This window comes from Electrophorus electricus, chromosome 19 (assembly GCF_041902795.1).
Source record: "Electrophorus electricus isolate QZ-2024a chromosome 19, ASM4190279v1, whole genome shotgun sequence".
Taxonomy (NCBI): Eukaryota; Metazoa; Chordata; class Actinopteri; order Gymnotiformes; family Gymnotidae; genus Electrophorus; species Electrophorus electricus.
In genome coordinates, this window is record NC_137515.1 from 11087501 (window position 1) to 11104387 (window position 16887).

A 16887-nucleotide genomic window follows, 5' to 3' on the forward strand; every position below is an offset into this window, starting at 1 on the left:
AAATTACAGATGCAATAACCTTCCACATTGATAAAGACCTGCTTCCTGTTAGGCTGAAGTGAGTTTTCAGAAAATTGTTTGTACACTAAAACAATATAAAATACCATCATAAACCTATTTTAGTCAGGTTGGCACACTCAAAGTTTACAATAAGTGCAGGACAAGTGGACTGAATCCTATGAGTTTAACATTCCATTTCATCAATAAGGACTTTGAGGTTGCAGACGACTTTTCTCCCCAGTGAGAACATGGGGAAAAACATAAAAAAAACAGAACTGAAGAAGTATTAGCAGCATGGGTCTTATGCAATTATGCATAATCTGTGTTAACAGATTATACATCCAACAAGATGAAAGCAGTCACTGTGAATAAATGGATCCAACTCCAATGCATCTCCAATTGGTAGGCTATGTTTGGCTTCCTTAAAAATGATAAATTAGTTATAATTTTGATTAAGATAGACTATTTGGGCTTCTATGCATATGCATATCTCTGCAACCAGAGCAAAAGCGACAAGGGAATCATTGAAGGCAAGACTTGCTGTGATGCAGTTGAGCATTACGAACTTTCCTATTCATTTTTTAGCCAATGGCTGGATTCCTCGTATAGAACATCCCTGACTAACCTTTTAGTTTTGTGCATATATGAAATGGGAAATAAATACAGTGGATTATTTTTTTTATTAAATTTGATCTGCTGCCCATTTCTAGAGTGTGACCACAGACACACATCAAATGCTGAATCTGCCATTACGTTGAAAACTTTGTGGCTGACTACTGTTATGGCAGAACAATTAAACACACTCAGGCCATCAGTGAAGCGAGCCAGGCTGTTTGATGTCATCCATGCCCTATAGAATAACTTTCTTCTAAATGCACAGAAGAACAGAACAGAAGTGTACAGATTATCATATACAAATAACTAATCATTTTTTTCCTTTCATCTTTTTTATTTTGACTTTGCTTATTTTTGCTTTCATTTGAAACGAATATTAAATAACGACTAATATACAAAGAACACAATATTAACTTATACAAATAACAAAATAATAACACATGTAATACAAATGACCTCAATAGTCCTAGTTTTATTTTGTCATTTTTCACTTTACTTTTGCTCTCACTTCAAACAATACCCAGTAGTGCTATATAAACCGTATGCCTTTTATAGGCAGGCAATTGTCACTGTAGCATAGCTACATAAGTTATCTATTGTGGAACTACTATTTTGCAGAAGAAATTGTCAATATCAAAACATATTTGACTCTATATTTGGGCTTCTTCTCCATTTTGTTTCAGCTGTAATGTTTTTCATGGTAACACACTTTCTCATCTTCCTCTGGTTATACAGCACTCCTGTGGTATAAATAACAGCATGGCTGTGACCTACGCCGCTCGATTTCTTAGCCTACCAAATTACAGCCGTTATTCGCGGTAACACTCCATCTGGTTAAAAACCAGAAATATAGAGCAGGATCTCAATAATTATTACATGGCTAAATTAAGAAAATATAATTTTATTTTTAAAAAATGACATTCACACTGAATTTGAATAGGTCACTCAACGGCCAAGGCCGGTGAACCCCAAAACAGCCTAGAGCGTTAACTTAGCTAGGTTAGATAGCCAAGTTACTCACTCTGATCCTGGTTGAACTGCAAGCTGTTCACTCCTCGCTGCTGAGCCATTATTGAAGAGGTTTCTAAACTGCAGAAATAACGTTAAATGTACAGATAGCTCTTGAAATGACAAATATAAATACACAATGTGCCAAAAAATAGCTAGCGTTCGTGTAAGTTAACGCTATTATTTTAAATAAGCGAATGGGAGCATCTTTAACGAGACAAATAACCTTATCGTGTGTTGCTTTAGTTATGCTAGCCAGTAGCTCGCTAACGTAAATTAGCTCAGCTGAACATACAACCCGAGAGCAGCTGTGAAGTTACTGTTGGGTAGCCCAAAAGATACGCAACTAACTGAAGGTTAGCTAGCGGTTAGACAGCTAGCTAGCTAAGTTACATCTTTATTGCTGCTTATATTTTTGGTACACGAGAGCTTTAAAGAACTTCTACTTACCATTTAGTGGTGATGACGTTTTCTTAATCGGTTTAAAAATGGAGATAAGCTATTAGTCTTAAATATAGGGATTGTCTGTGAAACAGTGAGCGAAGGTGTTATTGTTTCCTGATCCGTCGTCTTCTTCTTCGTCTTGTTGTTTAATGGGCGCGCACACCGAGCTCACTATTGCCACCTGCTGAAACACACTTAGCAATTATTTGCAAATATCAACCATTGCAGATGTTAAATTCCTCCAGTCTTCTGCTCGAGCCCTCCAAGGATCCTACGCACCCACAAAACAAACAAACAAACAAACAAACAACAAAAAACAACTAAATAGACAGAAGACCTTTCATGATATCTACACAGCAAACCACAACATTCTCCTCTCTGTTTTCTCCAGCCTTGGTGTGACTGTCTCTGCATGGAAATGGTTTCAGTCCTATCTGGAGGGACGGTCCTATCAGGTAACATGAAGAGGATCCACATCAAAACCATGTAGACTCTCCACCGGTGTTCTACATGACTCAGTATTAGGCCCTCTTCTCTTTGTATACTCATTCTCTTGGTGATGTAATATATTCTCATGACTTCTCCTACCACTGCTATGATGATGACACCCAATTCTTTCTTTCTTTCCCACCCTCCAACACGCAGGTTTCAAGACATATCTCAGCATGCTTGACTGACATTGCGTCATGGATGACAGCCCACCACTTGAAGCTCAACCCGAGTAAAACCGAGCTTCTGTACATCCCAGGAACTCCCAACCCTTACCATGACCTCACAGTTTCCTTCGAGAACTCCTTGGTGTCACCATCTGAAGCTGCTGGTAGCCTGGGCATAACTTTGGACAACCAGTTGTCATTCTCAACTCATGTTTCGAATTTGACCCAGTTTTGCTGATTTCTCCTTTGTAACATATGAAAGATTCGGCCCTTTCTCTCACAGGAAGCCACCTAGGTGCTTATGCAGTCTATTGTAATCTCAAAGCTACACTACTGCAACTCGCTACTTGCTGGTCCTCCTCTAAGAGCCATCAGACCTCTACAACTTGTTCAGAATGCAGCAGCATGACTGGTCTTCAATCTTCCGACACTCCACTGCTGCACTCCCTTCATTGGCTTCCAGTAGCTGCACACATCAGATTTAAAACCTTGATGCTTGCCTACAAAGCCAAAAATGGACTAGCCCCTCCATACATGATGTCAGTTGTCAAAGTCTAATCCATACCTCGAGTACTTCGAACATCGAGAATGGCTCGTCTTAAAATACCATGCTTCAAGTGTCATGGAAGACAAGCATTGAGACTATTATCTGTCCTGGCTCCTAGATGGTGGAATGAACTTCCATTTGTTTTCTGGACAGCAGAGTCCCTTGCAGACTTCAAACGCAGACTGAAGGCCCAACTATTTGTGGAATATTTAAATGAACACTGACCCTGCTCGTATGTTGACTATCTGAAACTAGTACTTATTGTAGAGTATTGTTTATTACACTGATGTTGACTGCTCCTTTGTTGACTAACAAACTCTAGTACTTACTGTTTATTGCACGTCTGCTAAATGACATAAATGTAAGTGTAAATGTAATCGAGTGTGGCAGTAAAATTTTAACGCAATGTCAAGACTTTTTTGTTAATCTTAATAATTTTCGTTTTTAAGCACTTAAGAAATGCAGTTTGCCAAACTGCAAAGCAATGCAAAACCGAAGAGGCGCTGTTTAGACATCGACTAGATAGGGAAATGTCTAGTGTCACCATTCTGCTTTGTGAAAGTGGAACAGAAAAGTGTTTAGAGAGACACGACGGGCGGTTATATTAGTCGCACGGCACAAAGCACGTGATCTAATTTGGCACAAAGAAAAAGATTTTCGGTAAGAGAAATTTTGTGGTATCATTGCCGTAACTAGCATATAATTTTTTTCATATCGAATTTACAGTGTCTTAGGTTTTGATATCTAGCTAGGTACCAAGCAAAATGTCTTTAAATCTAAGATAGCTAAACGGTTTTTTTTGGTTTTGTTTTTTTGTCGGGTAACTAACTAGCCAGCTCCCTAAACGTCCAGGAAAGTACTTTGCTAATGCTACCTATCTTAGCTACCGAGTTAGTCGATTAGCTGGCTGTGTATTATAGCAGCCCTGTTTAATACGTTGTATTACGATGTATGTTAAAATAGCTATATGTTGCGCATGTGATACCTTACGTTACATGCATAAGGAAGGTATACAAAACGACAATGAAAGTTTTTAAAAAACCTTAATTCATAGGTTGTTCGGTGCCAGACTTTAGGTAGCTACAAACCCTAACCCTAGATAGCTAGCGATGTCATGACGATGGCGTGTAGGTCTTTGACAGACGTCAACCTTGTGCATTTTGGGTCTTCAGATAGGTTTGGATGAGGGATTCAAAGACTCATTAAAGTTTATAGCAACTGGCTTGTAGTCATTTAAGACTGTGCCAGACGACTGTTGCCAGTTCATCATAGGCTTATTTTAAGGGGGGTGGTGAGACTAAATCCAGCCCTACCACACCTTCTGGCCTCTGAAGAGCCTGGGGATATCATGCTTGCTGATAGTGAGAAAGTGATTGTGGATTGGAGGAAAAAATATAGAATCACTTGTAGTAACGTGATTGTAAAAGAACTGTGGCATCATTACCCTGATGCTTATTATCACAGAAACAGATTGTTCCACCTGTAGTTTTGCCCATTTGTCCTATGTCTGCTCTATACAACTGGAATCCAGGTAGACAAGAGTGCATTAGGTGAAATAGGACAAATAGTTTTCCCATTTTGTTGCTTAGGCACTGCAAATTGGAGAGGAAGAGTGGAAGTAGAGAGGTTATAAAATCCTGACCTGAGGTCTCAGAGTATAGTTTTAATATGGGTGAGGTACATTTTACATAATGTAGCAGAGCTAGCTATAATTTTAAGGCTTCTCAACACCGATTGTCACCAATTAAGGTAAAGGATAATATACGTGTTAAACCAAATAGAGCCCTGTATCCCAAAACCATCATAGTTTTAAGTGTGTCCATGTGTCGGGGTCCATCATAGTGTTAAGTTAAGTTCCCTTAAATGAGAGTGTTAGGTGAAATACTTGCTCTACAATTTAAGGATGATTTTTGTTTGCGATGCTTTTATTTATTACTTTTGTGAGGCATCGGAAGTGATGTGTGTGCGCGCATCCTGCTCCTTATCTTTTTGTGGCTGATAATAAAATTGGGGGAAAAAAATTTGAAATGGTAACAGCCATTTGATGTCAACACAGAGTGCATTGCAATTGTATAATAAACCAAACTATAGTTTTTAGAGTGTACTATAATGGTTTAGACTATTTACATCATATTAAAGGCTACACGTTTTACCATTTGGGGATTTGTTTAAGAACCTTAAAATGTGCCTACTTTGTGGTGCACCCGCAATTTCATATTTGACAGAAGACAAAAGACTGAGGTTGGTAGGTTCCCATAAAGTTTTGAAGGATAACTTTCAGTATTGTATACAGGTATAATAAGATATCTAATATCAGCCGTTTTGCAATCAGCCTCCTCCTCAACATGGTCTAATGTGGAAACATGTCACCCACCTCCTTTTATGCCATCCTCCTTTCAAATGGGAGTAGTTTTCAAAGTATTACAAAATATTACATAGGTACAGTGCCCTAATTTAGTCTAATATTGAGGTGATACTGAAAGCATTGATTAAGTGGATCAGCTGTGTTATATTTGGCTTGAAGCTAAATTCTCTAGGTACAAGCAAACCCAACCTGTAGGTCTAACCAATTGCGTATATACTTGCGCCATGCTACAAGCCATGTTCTTTTCAGGTGGTTGTAGTCTAATGAAGTCACACTTAACTGTCTTAGTGTGAAGTGCTTGTACATATGACTAAGTTTAAAACAATGTTACCAGCGATAACTTATCAGTGTTGTAAATGTTATTACTTATTGCTGCAGCCCTGGATAATTGTATTACTTCTGTTACAATTATCAGAAACTATGTTCACATTTTTAGTATAAGCAATGCTTTGTTAACCTATAATTTAATTTCTGTCTTTACAGTGCAAGCATGACACGCTGGGCTAGAGGCAACAATTCCCATAAACACAAACCAACAGATGCTACACCATGGACCAAACTTAGGGCAGGAATAAATGGAAGGATGACTGAGATTCTTACAGGTTCCAGTAGAGGAGGCTGTTCGGTCAGCCATTTCCGCAAGGATGTATCACACACGTTATGGAACACTCTGGCTGACCCTAGTTGGAAAAGAGTTAACAAAAACAAAGAAGTAGATGTGAATGGCTTTATCAGTTATTTAAAACAGACTGGGCAAGCACTACCTAAAGAATCACAAAGAACAGCCAGGATAGAAGATTATGTTGGGGAGGAACTAGTCACAGCCCACAAAAAAGAAAGGAGAAGAGAACATCGTAGGGTTAAGAGACAGAAAACTAAAAAGAACAACATGGTGTGTATGTTAAGGTGTTGATACTGGTGAAAATTACATTTCAAGGGTGTATTTTGTTGATTTCATGCAGATTTTATGTTTATCCTCCTCACTGTCCAGGTGTGCTTTAACTGTAGGAAGACTGGCCATGGACTAGCTGACTGCCCAGAAGCTGATAATGATGAAGAGATGGGCAGAGAGGTCTGTTATCGCTGTGGCTCAGCAGAACATGACATCCAGAAATGTAGAGCTAAAGTGGACCCAGCTTTGGGTAAGATTTTAAATTCGTTATAAGGAGTGTGATATAAAAGTGTGACCTTCTTCTTTGGCTTTATCTGTCAGATCTAATGATCACCTATTTTGGGAGTAAACAAACTGCCTTTGTGTTGATGTTGAATTCTAAAATTAAGATGCATCAGAAAAATATTACTTTTGGAGGTAATATATTGTGTAATTCTGCTGTTTTCAGAAGCAGCAGTGTTTTTTGTGTATTTGATGTAAGTTAAGGTAGCAGGGACATGACACTGATAATTGAATAGTTGAAATATCACTATCAGCATTTTAAGCCTGCAGTTGAGGCTAACACAGATAAAGGTATCAGTCCCTTAGGCACAGTTACAGTGCTTCAGTGCACAGTATACATGGGGCTGGTAAGGTTACTTTGTGTTCTGTTACAGATTTTTGATTACATGTTTAAAAAGTATCTGTAACCTAATTCAAAGGATTACTAGAACACAGTAATCTGATTACATTAATTTACCTTTTGATTGCTTTTACTGCCCATTAACTTCAAGAGATTGGTCCCCTACAGAGCTCAGCCAGGATGGCTGCTAACGTTCCAACTGTGAGACACCATCTAAATGGTCTCTGATGAGACACCATCTAAAACTGTTTTTACTATCTGAACATAATTTATATCTGTGTTAATATATGAAACACGTTCATTAAAGACAAACATCTACCCTTATCATAATACGGTATAGCTGATACAAGATGCACCTCCAGTGCACATCCAGAGCATGACCAGTCTCCCACCTTCTTTCATAACTGTGTAGGGTCCACAGAAGTCTTTGCTAAAACTGTTCCCTTTAATGGGGACTAAGGCAACAACTATCACCCATTTGAGAACTGCTCCACTAGCCTTTTATTATACTGGTGTTTGATACCCTTGAGAACACTTAAATTGCACCTAGCTATGCATAAAGCTGACCCAAGTCTTTAAAAGCAGTTTGCAGAAGATCACCCTCATTTCAAGGCTCCAGGAACTTCTCCTTTACCACCTTAAGGGAGCACTGCACCTTATGCCCAGAGACCAATTCAAAGAAGGTAAAATGTCAAGAATCACTCTTAAGTCTCTAGCAGCAAATGGAAAAAAAGTCTGACAGATTGAACAGGAATAACAACTTGACTTCATCTCTGTGAAGCTTGGGCTTGTAGAAATATTCCATAATTCTGACCCAGCATGTCCCGCTACAGAGGTCTCATGTCAAATGCATCACCTCCTGGCAGAAACACTTCAGAAGTACTACCTGTTAGACTAGTTTAACAGGTGTGATGGAATGGCAATGCTAGTAGATGACCATTTTCAAAGAAAATGTTGGGCTTCTGGTTTTAGCCTCACATTCCTCATCTATGGAGGCTCTCCACTGCAACTGACCTGCACCTTGGAGCTGCCACTGAACATGAAATTGTTAGATCAATATTAATTTACTGCTGTATGAAACTTTTGCTTTGATACTTTTATTCAAATGGTTAAAATTATCACACACAAATACACTTGTTTCTTAAATTTGGTTCCTTTATTTATATGGTTCTAAATGTTAATACTGTCTTTTTCCTAGGGGATTATCCATTTGCCAAATGTTTCATTTGTGGAAAAAATGGCCACCTATCCAGATCCTGCCCCGATAACCCAAAAGGACTATATGCAGCAGGTGTGTTCCTAAATGCCATTATTTTAAAAAAGATTATTTACTGTCCATCAAGCATGAAATGGTCTGTAGTATTGTGGAATAAGATTGTTTACTGACTTTCTAGAGAACAATGATTGATTGGTGCTTGTTAAATAAGACTTGGTATATATTATTCTTGGCAAGTGAACATGGTATTTAACAACTTTACCTCTTTGTTCAGGGGGTTCTTGTCGTGTGTGTGGTTCAGTGGAACACTTCCAGAAGGACTGTCCAGAGCACCAGACTTCAAGTGAGTTCAATTACAACTGGTTTGTAAGGTCTTGTGTCCCTTGCTTAAAGTTTGATTAAAAATGAAGCAAGAAAAAATGTCAAAAAAATGAAAACTATTTTGAATAGATTTATTTATATGAAATATATATAAGCTAGCTATTTATTTGCATTTTCACTGTCTTGTTCAGACACAATGTCATCTTCAAACAATGAAGATTATCCCAAAAATGTCAAAATATATAGTCCAGCCATAAATTACATGCTGTTGACAAATTTAGTTTAATCTTAAATATGTTGGCCAAAATATTATGGAAACAGAAACACTAGACAATCAGAATCACTTGGTATTTTTTCAATATTACTGGCCATCTCTTTCAATTTTCACATTGTCGCGTCATTAGTGCTAATATACACATATTTGCTTCACTTTATTCCTACTTGCATTACTACTTAGCTGCTCTCTTTCCCAAAGCTGAGAAGTCACTTGAAACAGAGCTATCACCAGGCTTTTCTGTTGGTGATCAGGTCCAACAGAGTTATGAGTTCCCAGAGTACATTAACTACACTGAGGCTGGATATGGTGGTGTATTCAAAAGCTTAACAGTTTATTTTAGAGTTAACTATTACATTTGAGGATACAGTTGATTAAGGATTTCAAAGGAAGAAGCTGAAATATGCAGACTTGGTGGCTGAGGTGAGAAAACGTGAATGGTAGATGTATATAAGGCCAGTGGAGATAGGTGATGGGGGATATGTAACCAAGCTTGCCACATGTGATATTTTAGAGGTTATATGCTAAGGGTAGCTGTGAAGACATTATCGGAAGTACAAACCCCATTTCCAGAAAAGTTGAGACTTTCTAAAAATACAATAAAAAGTAAAATCTCTAATTCGTTAATTAACTTTTATTTAACTGAGAACTAAGCCTTTATTTAACTGGCAACACTAGCAGTGATGAGGTGAGAACAGCAAGCTGCAACTACTCTATGAAGCTTGCTGTTTCACACTGGACATGATTCACTGTAGTATTCTGCGATTTTAGGGACAAAATAAAAAATATTCCCATGGTGCCAACAGGATTTGGTTGTTTTATGGAACTCCATTGGGAGCAGTAATGAAATATGTTAACCCTGCAGTAGCACTGACTTCTGTATGTTGCAATCTATAACATTTTTTTTCAAAAAACTGACAAGACACCTTAGAACAGAAGCTTTTGAAAAGATCATATAGCGTACTGAGGAACAATTTTGATGAACAGAATTAAGGTCTAGAATAGTCCCTTGCGGTTTGTATTACAGGTTCTTGCAAGACTACTTAATTTTGTACCATCCCTGGGTAGAAACTGCTGGTTTTCCTTGCCCAGCAAAAATGGATCTAAAGCACATTTAGGTTGCACTGCAGGTCACATGTGCAACATGTGGGAGATGTTAAAGATTACATCACGAGAACCATAATTTAAATTATTCTTCATACCTTTATTTGTGTGCATTCTCTATTGACTTTCCTCTGCAGCAAATTCCATCACCCTCGGTCGCCTGTCTAACCAAATAAGTGCTGACCACGAAGAAGTCAGTGTTCCTGTGAAGGAAGTGCCTGCAAAGAAAGCCAAAGTAGTGGTGTTCTGAGTAACATCTGCCCTATCCTGTTTTTATTGCCCTGTTTTCTAGGAATTAATAAACTAAATTCTAAGTAAATAAAATTTTGTAAATTTTGTATCTGAGCATGTACTCAAATACAAAAAAGGTTTCTGATTTTTGACTTCAAAGACTAGTTTCAAATTATTTTTTTCTTACACAGATATACACTGTGTTTGTTTTCACAGGGCTTACATTGCACTCAACTGGTTCATTTTTTTGGGTTGTTGTATATAGTGTACCAGTGAAAATTAAAAATAAAAATATATAGACTTTAGTTTTGCAGCATTTTTATTGAACAAGATTTACTTTTTTTATTGGAGAATGGGACACAATGACTGCATAGTTGCAGGATTGACTGTTCTTTTCTCTTACTGTTATATGTAAATACACATACATGAAAAAACAAATATATCTCACAGAAAGTTTAACATTTTGTAACCTGTTATAAAAGTTATATATTTTTGTAATAGATTTTAAGCACAGTTAAAACAGCATTTGTGCTTTGCTTGTATACATATATTCTTCGGCAGACTTAACATAAGTATTTTATTATTCCATAAGTGAGTTAAAACATGAACAGGGTCATACACAACATAGCTATTACAGGCTCTGTAAACCACAGATGAATGTTGGTAATACTCCCAAGTTGAGTCAAAATTTATTTATATAGTGCTTTTTACAACACGTCACAAAACAGCTTTTACAGATGTATGGGTCCATATCCCTGCTAAGCAAACCAGTGGCAAGAGTGGAAAGGAAAAACTCCCTGGGCAGTATTTTAGGGAGGACAAAGACTCAAGAGGGAACCCATCCTCCATCAGGCAGCCCAGACAGTAATCAGTCCATGCTTTATTGCATTAAATTAATCCAAGTAACCACTTCAGTGTAGATACAGAGAATCAATTGCTCCAGTGGATCTAGGGGGGGGGTGGGCAGTTTCTGATATGGTAGCATCAACTACTGATAACATCAGCACCTCCACTGGCAGCACTGGCCCATCCATTGATGAAACCAGGACATTTTCTAGATGCTTTGTTGCCGGTGAGGAGGACTAGTTCAGTGTTGACATCATCTCTGTAATAGGGACCAACAAATAATCCATACTAATATATTGTTGATGATTAATAGTAGACAGGTGAAGACAGTTCAATACTCTGATGACATAGAATGGGTGACAGTGTTCCAATGGGTTGAAGGGGATTATAAATATGTGTTGAGTCTTTCCAATGAATTCTGGGAAATTCCCTATTACCAGCCACTGATTTAGCAGATGACTTGACACCCTGATGCTTGTCTGGTTAATATACAGCTCTGGAAAAAAATAAGAGAGCACTCCAATTTTTTCTTGAATCAGCATCTCCACACAGAACAGCCATTCCATTCAAGTGTTTGTTGAATTCCTTCATAGACACACCTCATTCTACTCGAGATGCTGAATAGGTGATCACCTTAATAAAATCCTATTCGAACGAGCAACAGAATAAAAACCACTGCTGCTGTCATCACTATTCTTTTGTTATAGAACCAGTTGGATGGGAAAAGCAGTGCTAGGACTATCAAAAAGTAGGTGTGGTCAGAATACAGCTACAGGCCATGCCATGCCAAAAGAGTTAAAAAGGTTCAATTGTAACTTTACTGGCAGAGGGATACAGTGAGTGTCAGGTTGCTTCCATCTTGGAAATGTCAAAAACCGATTCATAACAACAAGGTCAAGTAGCAAACACGTGACAACAACAGCTAAAACTGGCAGAGGTGGAAAACGACTCTACCGACCGTGATGATCGTCACCTCATTCGAATGTCACTTAACAACTGTAAGATGACGTCAAGTGACCTACAAAATGAATGGCATGCAGCAGCTGGGGTGAATTGCACACCGAAGACTGTTCGAAACATGCTTCTGGTTGCAGGGCTGAAGTCGTGCAAAGCTTGAAAAAAGCCCTTCATCAAAGAGAAGCAAAGAAGAGCCAAATTGAAGTTTGCGAAAGACCATAAGGCTTGAATCGTAGAGGACTGGAGTAAGGTCATCTTCTCTGATGAGTGCAATTTTCAGCTTTGTCCACCCCCTGGTCATGTAATGGTTAGATGGAGACCTGGAGAGGCCTACAAGCCAGAGTGTCTTGCACCCACTGTGAAATTTGGTGCAGAATGGGTGATGATCTGGGGGTGTTTCAGCAAGGCTGGAATCGGGCAGATTTGTCTTTGTGAAAGACATAAATCAAGCCATTTCCAAAACTGCTGGAAGAAAACTTGTTTTCTTCTTCTCTGACAATGTTCTCCACCTCTGATGACTGTTTTTTTCAACAGGACAATGCTGTATGTCACACAGCCAGGTCAATCAATCAAAGTGTGGATCAGGGACCACCAGATCAAGACCTTATCATGGCCAGCCCAGTCTTCAGACCTGAACCCCATTGAAAACTTCTGGAATGTGATCAAGAGGAAGATGGATGGTCACAAGCCATCAAACAAAGCCGAGCTCCTAGAATTTCTGTGCCAGGAGTGGTGTAAAGTTACCCAACAGCAATGTGAAAGACTGGTGGAAAGTATGCCAAGACACATGAAAACTATGATTAAAAATCAGGGTTATTCCACCAAATATTGATTTCTTGACTCATCCTAAGTTCAAATATTAATACTGTGTTGTTTTTTAAATTAATATAAGCTTGTTTTTTGTTTTTATTTTTTATTAGTGGTCTGAAATTTCTGTAACTTTTGCTATTTTGACCATTGGTCATTTTCATTAAAAAATGCTCTAAAATACAATATTTTTATCTGGAATCAGGAAGAAATGTTGCCAGTAGTTTATAGAATAAAACAAAATTTCTCAGCCTGGTCAAACACATACCCATCAATGGTAAAACTAGAGAAACTGATCATTTTGTAGTGGTCTCTTATTTTTTTCTGGAGCTGTATACTAGTTAAATACTTATTAGCCTATGATGTGATTTGGTATTGAAAGTTACTCATCTCAGTGTTTCCAGTAGTATTCCCATGGTTGGTTTAATATTAACTTGTTCATAACTGAAGTAAGCGCTGACATAGATTTGTTGATATCAGTTAAGATAAGTGGTAGGCTACCAATGCTATGCTAAGCTAATGATGTTCATAGCTGTAACCAGTGCTCAATTATAGAATTTATTTGTTCTCTCCTGTATTATATGAAGCCACAATTATTCAATTGTCAATACCTTGTATGAAAATTATATGGTGTTGCAACAAAGTAAATTTTAAAGTTTACCAAGAATCCCATGTTTTGACTGGCAGGCTATAGTGATAACCACTTATAACTGACCAGTGTATAAAATTTTTAGAAGCTATAACAAAATACTACTACCATTGTCACTGAGATTTATCTTTCAATTTGTTTATTATGTTTTGTCTTTTTTGGCAAATGAATTACACTACAATGGTAGAATAGTGACATGGGAGAGTCTGTAACCATAACTGTATGAAAGTCTATGAAAAGAAGCATTACACTAATTAACGGATAGCAAAAAGCCAACCAGATGAATGAATAAACAAAAGATCCCCAAAGTCTAATGTCTGCCGTAGTTGCTGGCACTGATTATTTCTGTGCATTATTAACATCAATATTCCTTTTATATATGTATATAAAATGATTATCATCAATATCAGTATATCACATCACAACACCCAATTCCAAACCAAAATAAATCAATATATATTTTAGTTGGCTCCAGAGAAATAGCAGTTCAATAAACTGGTTGCCATTAGAGGCAGTTGTCAGAGAGCTGAAGACCAGGGAAATGCTGGTCGAAGAGTCAGGGAGTGAAAAAAGGTGTCCCAAAGAGATGTCAGATTAGTTCTATTGAAATGAGAAATGTGATGTCACATACATCACAAAAAAAAAAAAAAAAAATATTAACAATAAATTCAAATAATTCAAGAAATAAGACAGTAAACTGTTAAGCATGTAAAGGCATTTTCTCCAACAATAAAGTAGACAGCAGAATTCTTTAAAGAATACTGAAAGTTCTCATGAAAACAAAATGTGCCCCCCAAGAGAAATAATTTACTGAACAACTAAACAGTTTAACATGAGACAAAGCCATTTACTGAAAACTAATAGCAGTTTGTGGAAGAATGAATTGATGGCATATCACGATCCCCTCCTCAACATCTTGTCCACGTGGAGAGAGGCACCACATGGTTTCATATGTTTATTTTTGTCCTCTCATCTTGTCACCATGAGCCTTCTGTCTGCGTTCCTTCCCCCGCATATTGCCACGCCCCCCTTGTTAGCTGTGCTCCCTGCTTCACCAGTGTCTAAATTCATTCCTCGATCAGTGTTTAACGCCAGGCGTCCCTGTTTCCATGGTTTCCCTCTCGCGTCTCTGTTTTCCTTTACTTTCTTATTGTTCCGTTCCTTGGTTTCGTTTTCTCCGCGCCTGTCATTGCTTTTACCTGTTCCTCTTGCCCAGTCCTTGTTTTGGTTTCGTTCTGTTCCACCCCCTGGTCTGAATCCCCGCCTGTGATTATGTTCTCCTGTGTCTGGTTTGTTTCATCACTCTTTGTTATTTAAGCCCTGGGCTTTGTCTTCCGGTTTGTCAGTTATTTTGGTATGTTCGATTGTGTTTAGAGTTCTTGTCGCTATCTCCGTCTCCGTTCTGGTTTTGCCGTTAGCTTAGTTCATGTGTTTATTTGCCTCTGTGTTTTCTAGCATCCCGTGTTTTTGTTTCCCTCGCTCAATAAAGAGCCTCCTGTATTTGCATTCTGCCTCTCGAGTCGTTTTTGCTGGAAACGTTACATAAACAAATGGGCTATTTGAGTGTTAGCAATTCTGAAAATATGATTTTCTTGTTGAACTGTTCCTTTAAAATGGTCATTTTAGTCTTTAATATTGATTAAATTCTCTCTCTCTTTTTTATTGTAAGATGTGAAACATGACTATTGTAGGGTCCATCTATATTCTGAAGACTCTTATATGAAGATCAACCCTAACACAAGCTAGTGGTCATTAGAGAAACAGTCTGATGGATTCATATGAATGAATGAGTGAATAAATACATATTTTCAATAAAATATTCCTTGAGGCTGACTAAATATTTTCAGCATTCAAATGTTTGTATTAATACAAATATCACAGCTGTAGTACTCGTGATATCACCACCTTGAATGCTCTTTTGCATTTCTCCAGTTTTTACATTTATATAGCAGATAACCCCCAAATAACCCCCTACAGTTTCAAGCACAAGAGTTGAACATTTCTTACAAAAAAAAATAGTTATAGCATCTTAGAAAGACAATTGTTACTTAGGAACATTGTCCTCACCTGAAGCACACTTTGCCCTCATTAGTGGCCTATATGGTGCAAAAATGGCATTTTAATGCATGTTAATATATCAGCATAGGCTCCATGTGGGTTAGTGATTTTGGTAACTCAAATAGGGCCCATGAAGCTCACATGGGCCACTAATAGGGTCAAAGTGGGCTTGAACCACATGGGCCCAGGTTTACTAGACTATAAGGGGCCAAAATGGTGCCCACCCTGGCCCCTTATATTAAATTTGACAGCACCAATTTGGATAAACTTGCAGAAGCCGATGCTGTAAACTGGATGTTACACAGCAGAAGCAATCACAGCAGCTACAGAGGGGATGCCAAATGCATGGCGAGTTGAAAAGTGCCAAATCCATGTCTTCTTATGCCCACAACATCAAACAAGCAATGGATCACCTTGGAGTCAGAATATCCTTGATATCAAATTACAACATTTTACTTTCATATTGATAATACACATTTTGAGAGCACCAATTTCAGACAAATTACTAAAATACCAGCACAAAACTGTATTACCCAGCCACACTAGTTTGAGGTTTTAGTTTATACTTATTCCTGTTTGTCCTTGGCGGATTTTTGGTCAGTGAATAAATTTTAAACATTTTTAATATAATTTTTTATTATCCTTCTTATTGTTTTTGTTTATGTTTTCTGTTTTAAAATGTACTTAAAATTGATCAGGATTATTATTTTAACAGAATTGGATTCACTATTGTGGCCAAGGGTTGCTAGAATCATGTTTTGTTTATTGCACAGTTGTTCATTTTGGTTGGTTTTGCTGAAGTCATGGCACATGGTTTTAACCCAAAGCAATCCAGAACAGAGCCATGAAGAGAGGCTATGTCTGAAATTGGGTACTACATACTCTGCACTTATTTGTGAAGGTAGTACATGATATTCTTATGACATACTTAGTACTACTTCCAAATGAGTATTATAAGAAGTTCGTACTCTGGCTGTGTGCACACATGTGTCTGTGAAAGAGAGACTCTGTCTTTGTGTAAGGTGGGCTAGAACCCAGGTCAGCTAGGTGAGGACACCAATAGCCTAATGGGTGAGCAACCACACTCTAACAATGGTGGGCCTGTGTGCAGAATAGTTAGAGCTTGGATCAAGTAAAACAAAAGGAAAAAGCAAAACACCACACCGAGCGTGGAAAAAGGGAGAACAAAGGATGCCGCGGGAAGAAATGGGAAGAAACTCAAACTAAAACTTCCAAACAAAACCAGAAAACGGGGAGGAACTTGAATAGCTAAGG

The 16887-nt window shown here is 37.9% G+C and overlaps 2 protein-coding genes across 3 annotated transcripts in view; one reads left to right on the forward strand and one right to left on the reverse strand.

Annotated features, from left to right (window-relative positions):
- The window catches only part of wdr45 (WD repeat domain 45), an 11820-nt gene extending 9589 nt beyond the window's left edge, over positions 1-2231 (reverse strand). Inside the window, exons 1-2 of the mRNA XM_027010373.3 lie at positions 2074-2231; positions 1637-1704 (exon numbers count right to left, since the gene is read on the reverse strand). Of these exons, the coding sequence (XP_026866174.1) occupies positions 1637-1685 (49 nt within the window). The 5' untranslated portion in view covers positions 1686-1704; positions 2074-2231. The remainder of the gene's footprint in view (positions 1-1636; positions 1705-2073) is intronic.
- Positions 2232-3779: 1548 nt separating this feature from the next.
- zcchc9 (zinc finger, CCHC domain containing 9) lies at positions 3780-15060 on the forward strand. 2 transcript variants are annotated; one of them, XM_081702251.1, is made up of 6 exons: positions 3780-3930; positions 6119-6527; positions 6627-6777; positions 8348-8440; positions 8640-8708; positions 12633-15060. In XM_081702251.1, the coding sequence occupies exons 2-6, from the start codon at positions 6126-6128 to the stop codon at positions 12731-12733; spliced, it is 816 nt and encodes a 271-aa protein (XP_081558377.1). In that variant the 5' UTR covers positions 3780-3930; positions 6119-6125; the 3' UTR covers positions 12734-15060. The 2 variants fall into 2 exon arrangements, with proteins under 2 accessions (XP_081558377.1, XP_026866122.2); XM_027010321.3 differs by lacking the exon at positions 12633-15060 and adding an exon at positions 10202-10600 and having other exon boundaries at positions 3781-3930.
- The last annotated feature ends 1827 nt before the right edge of the window (positions 15061-16887 follow it).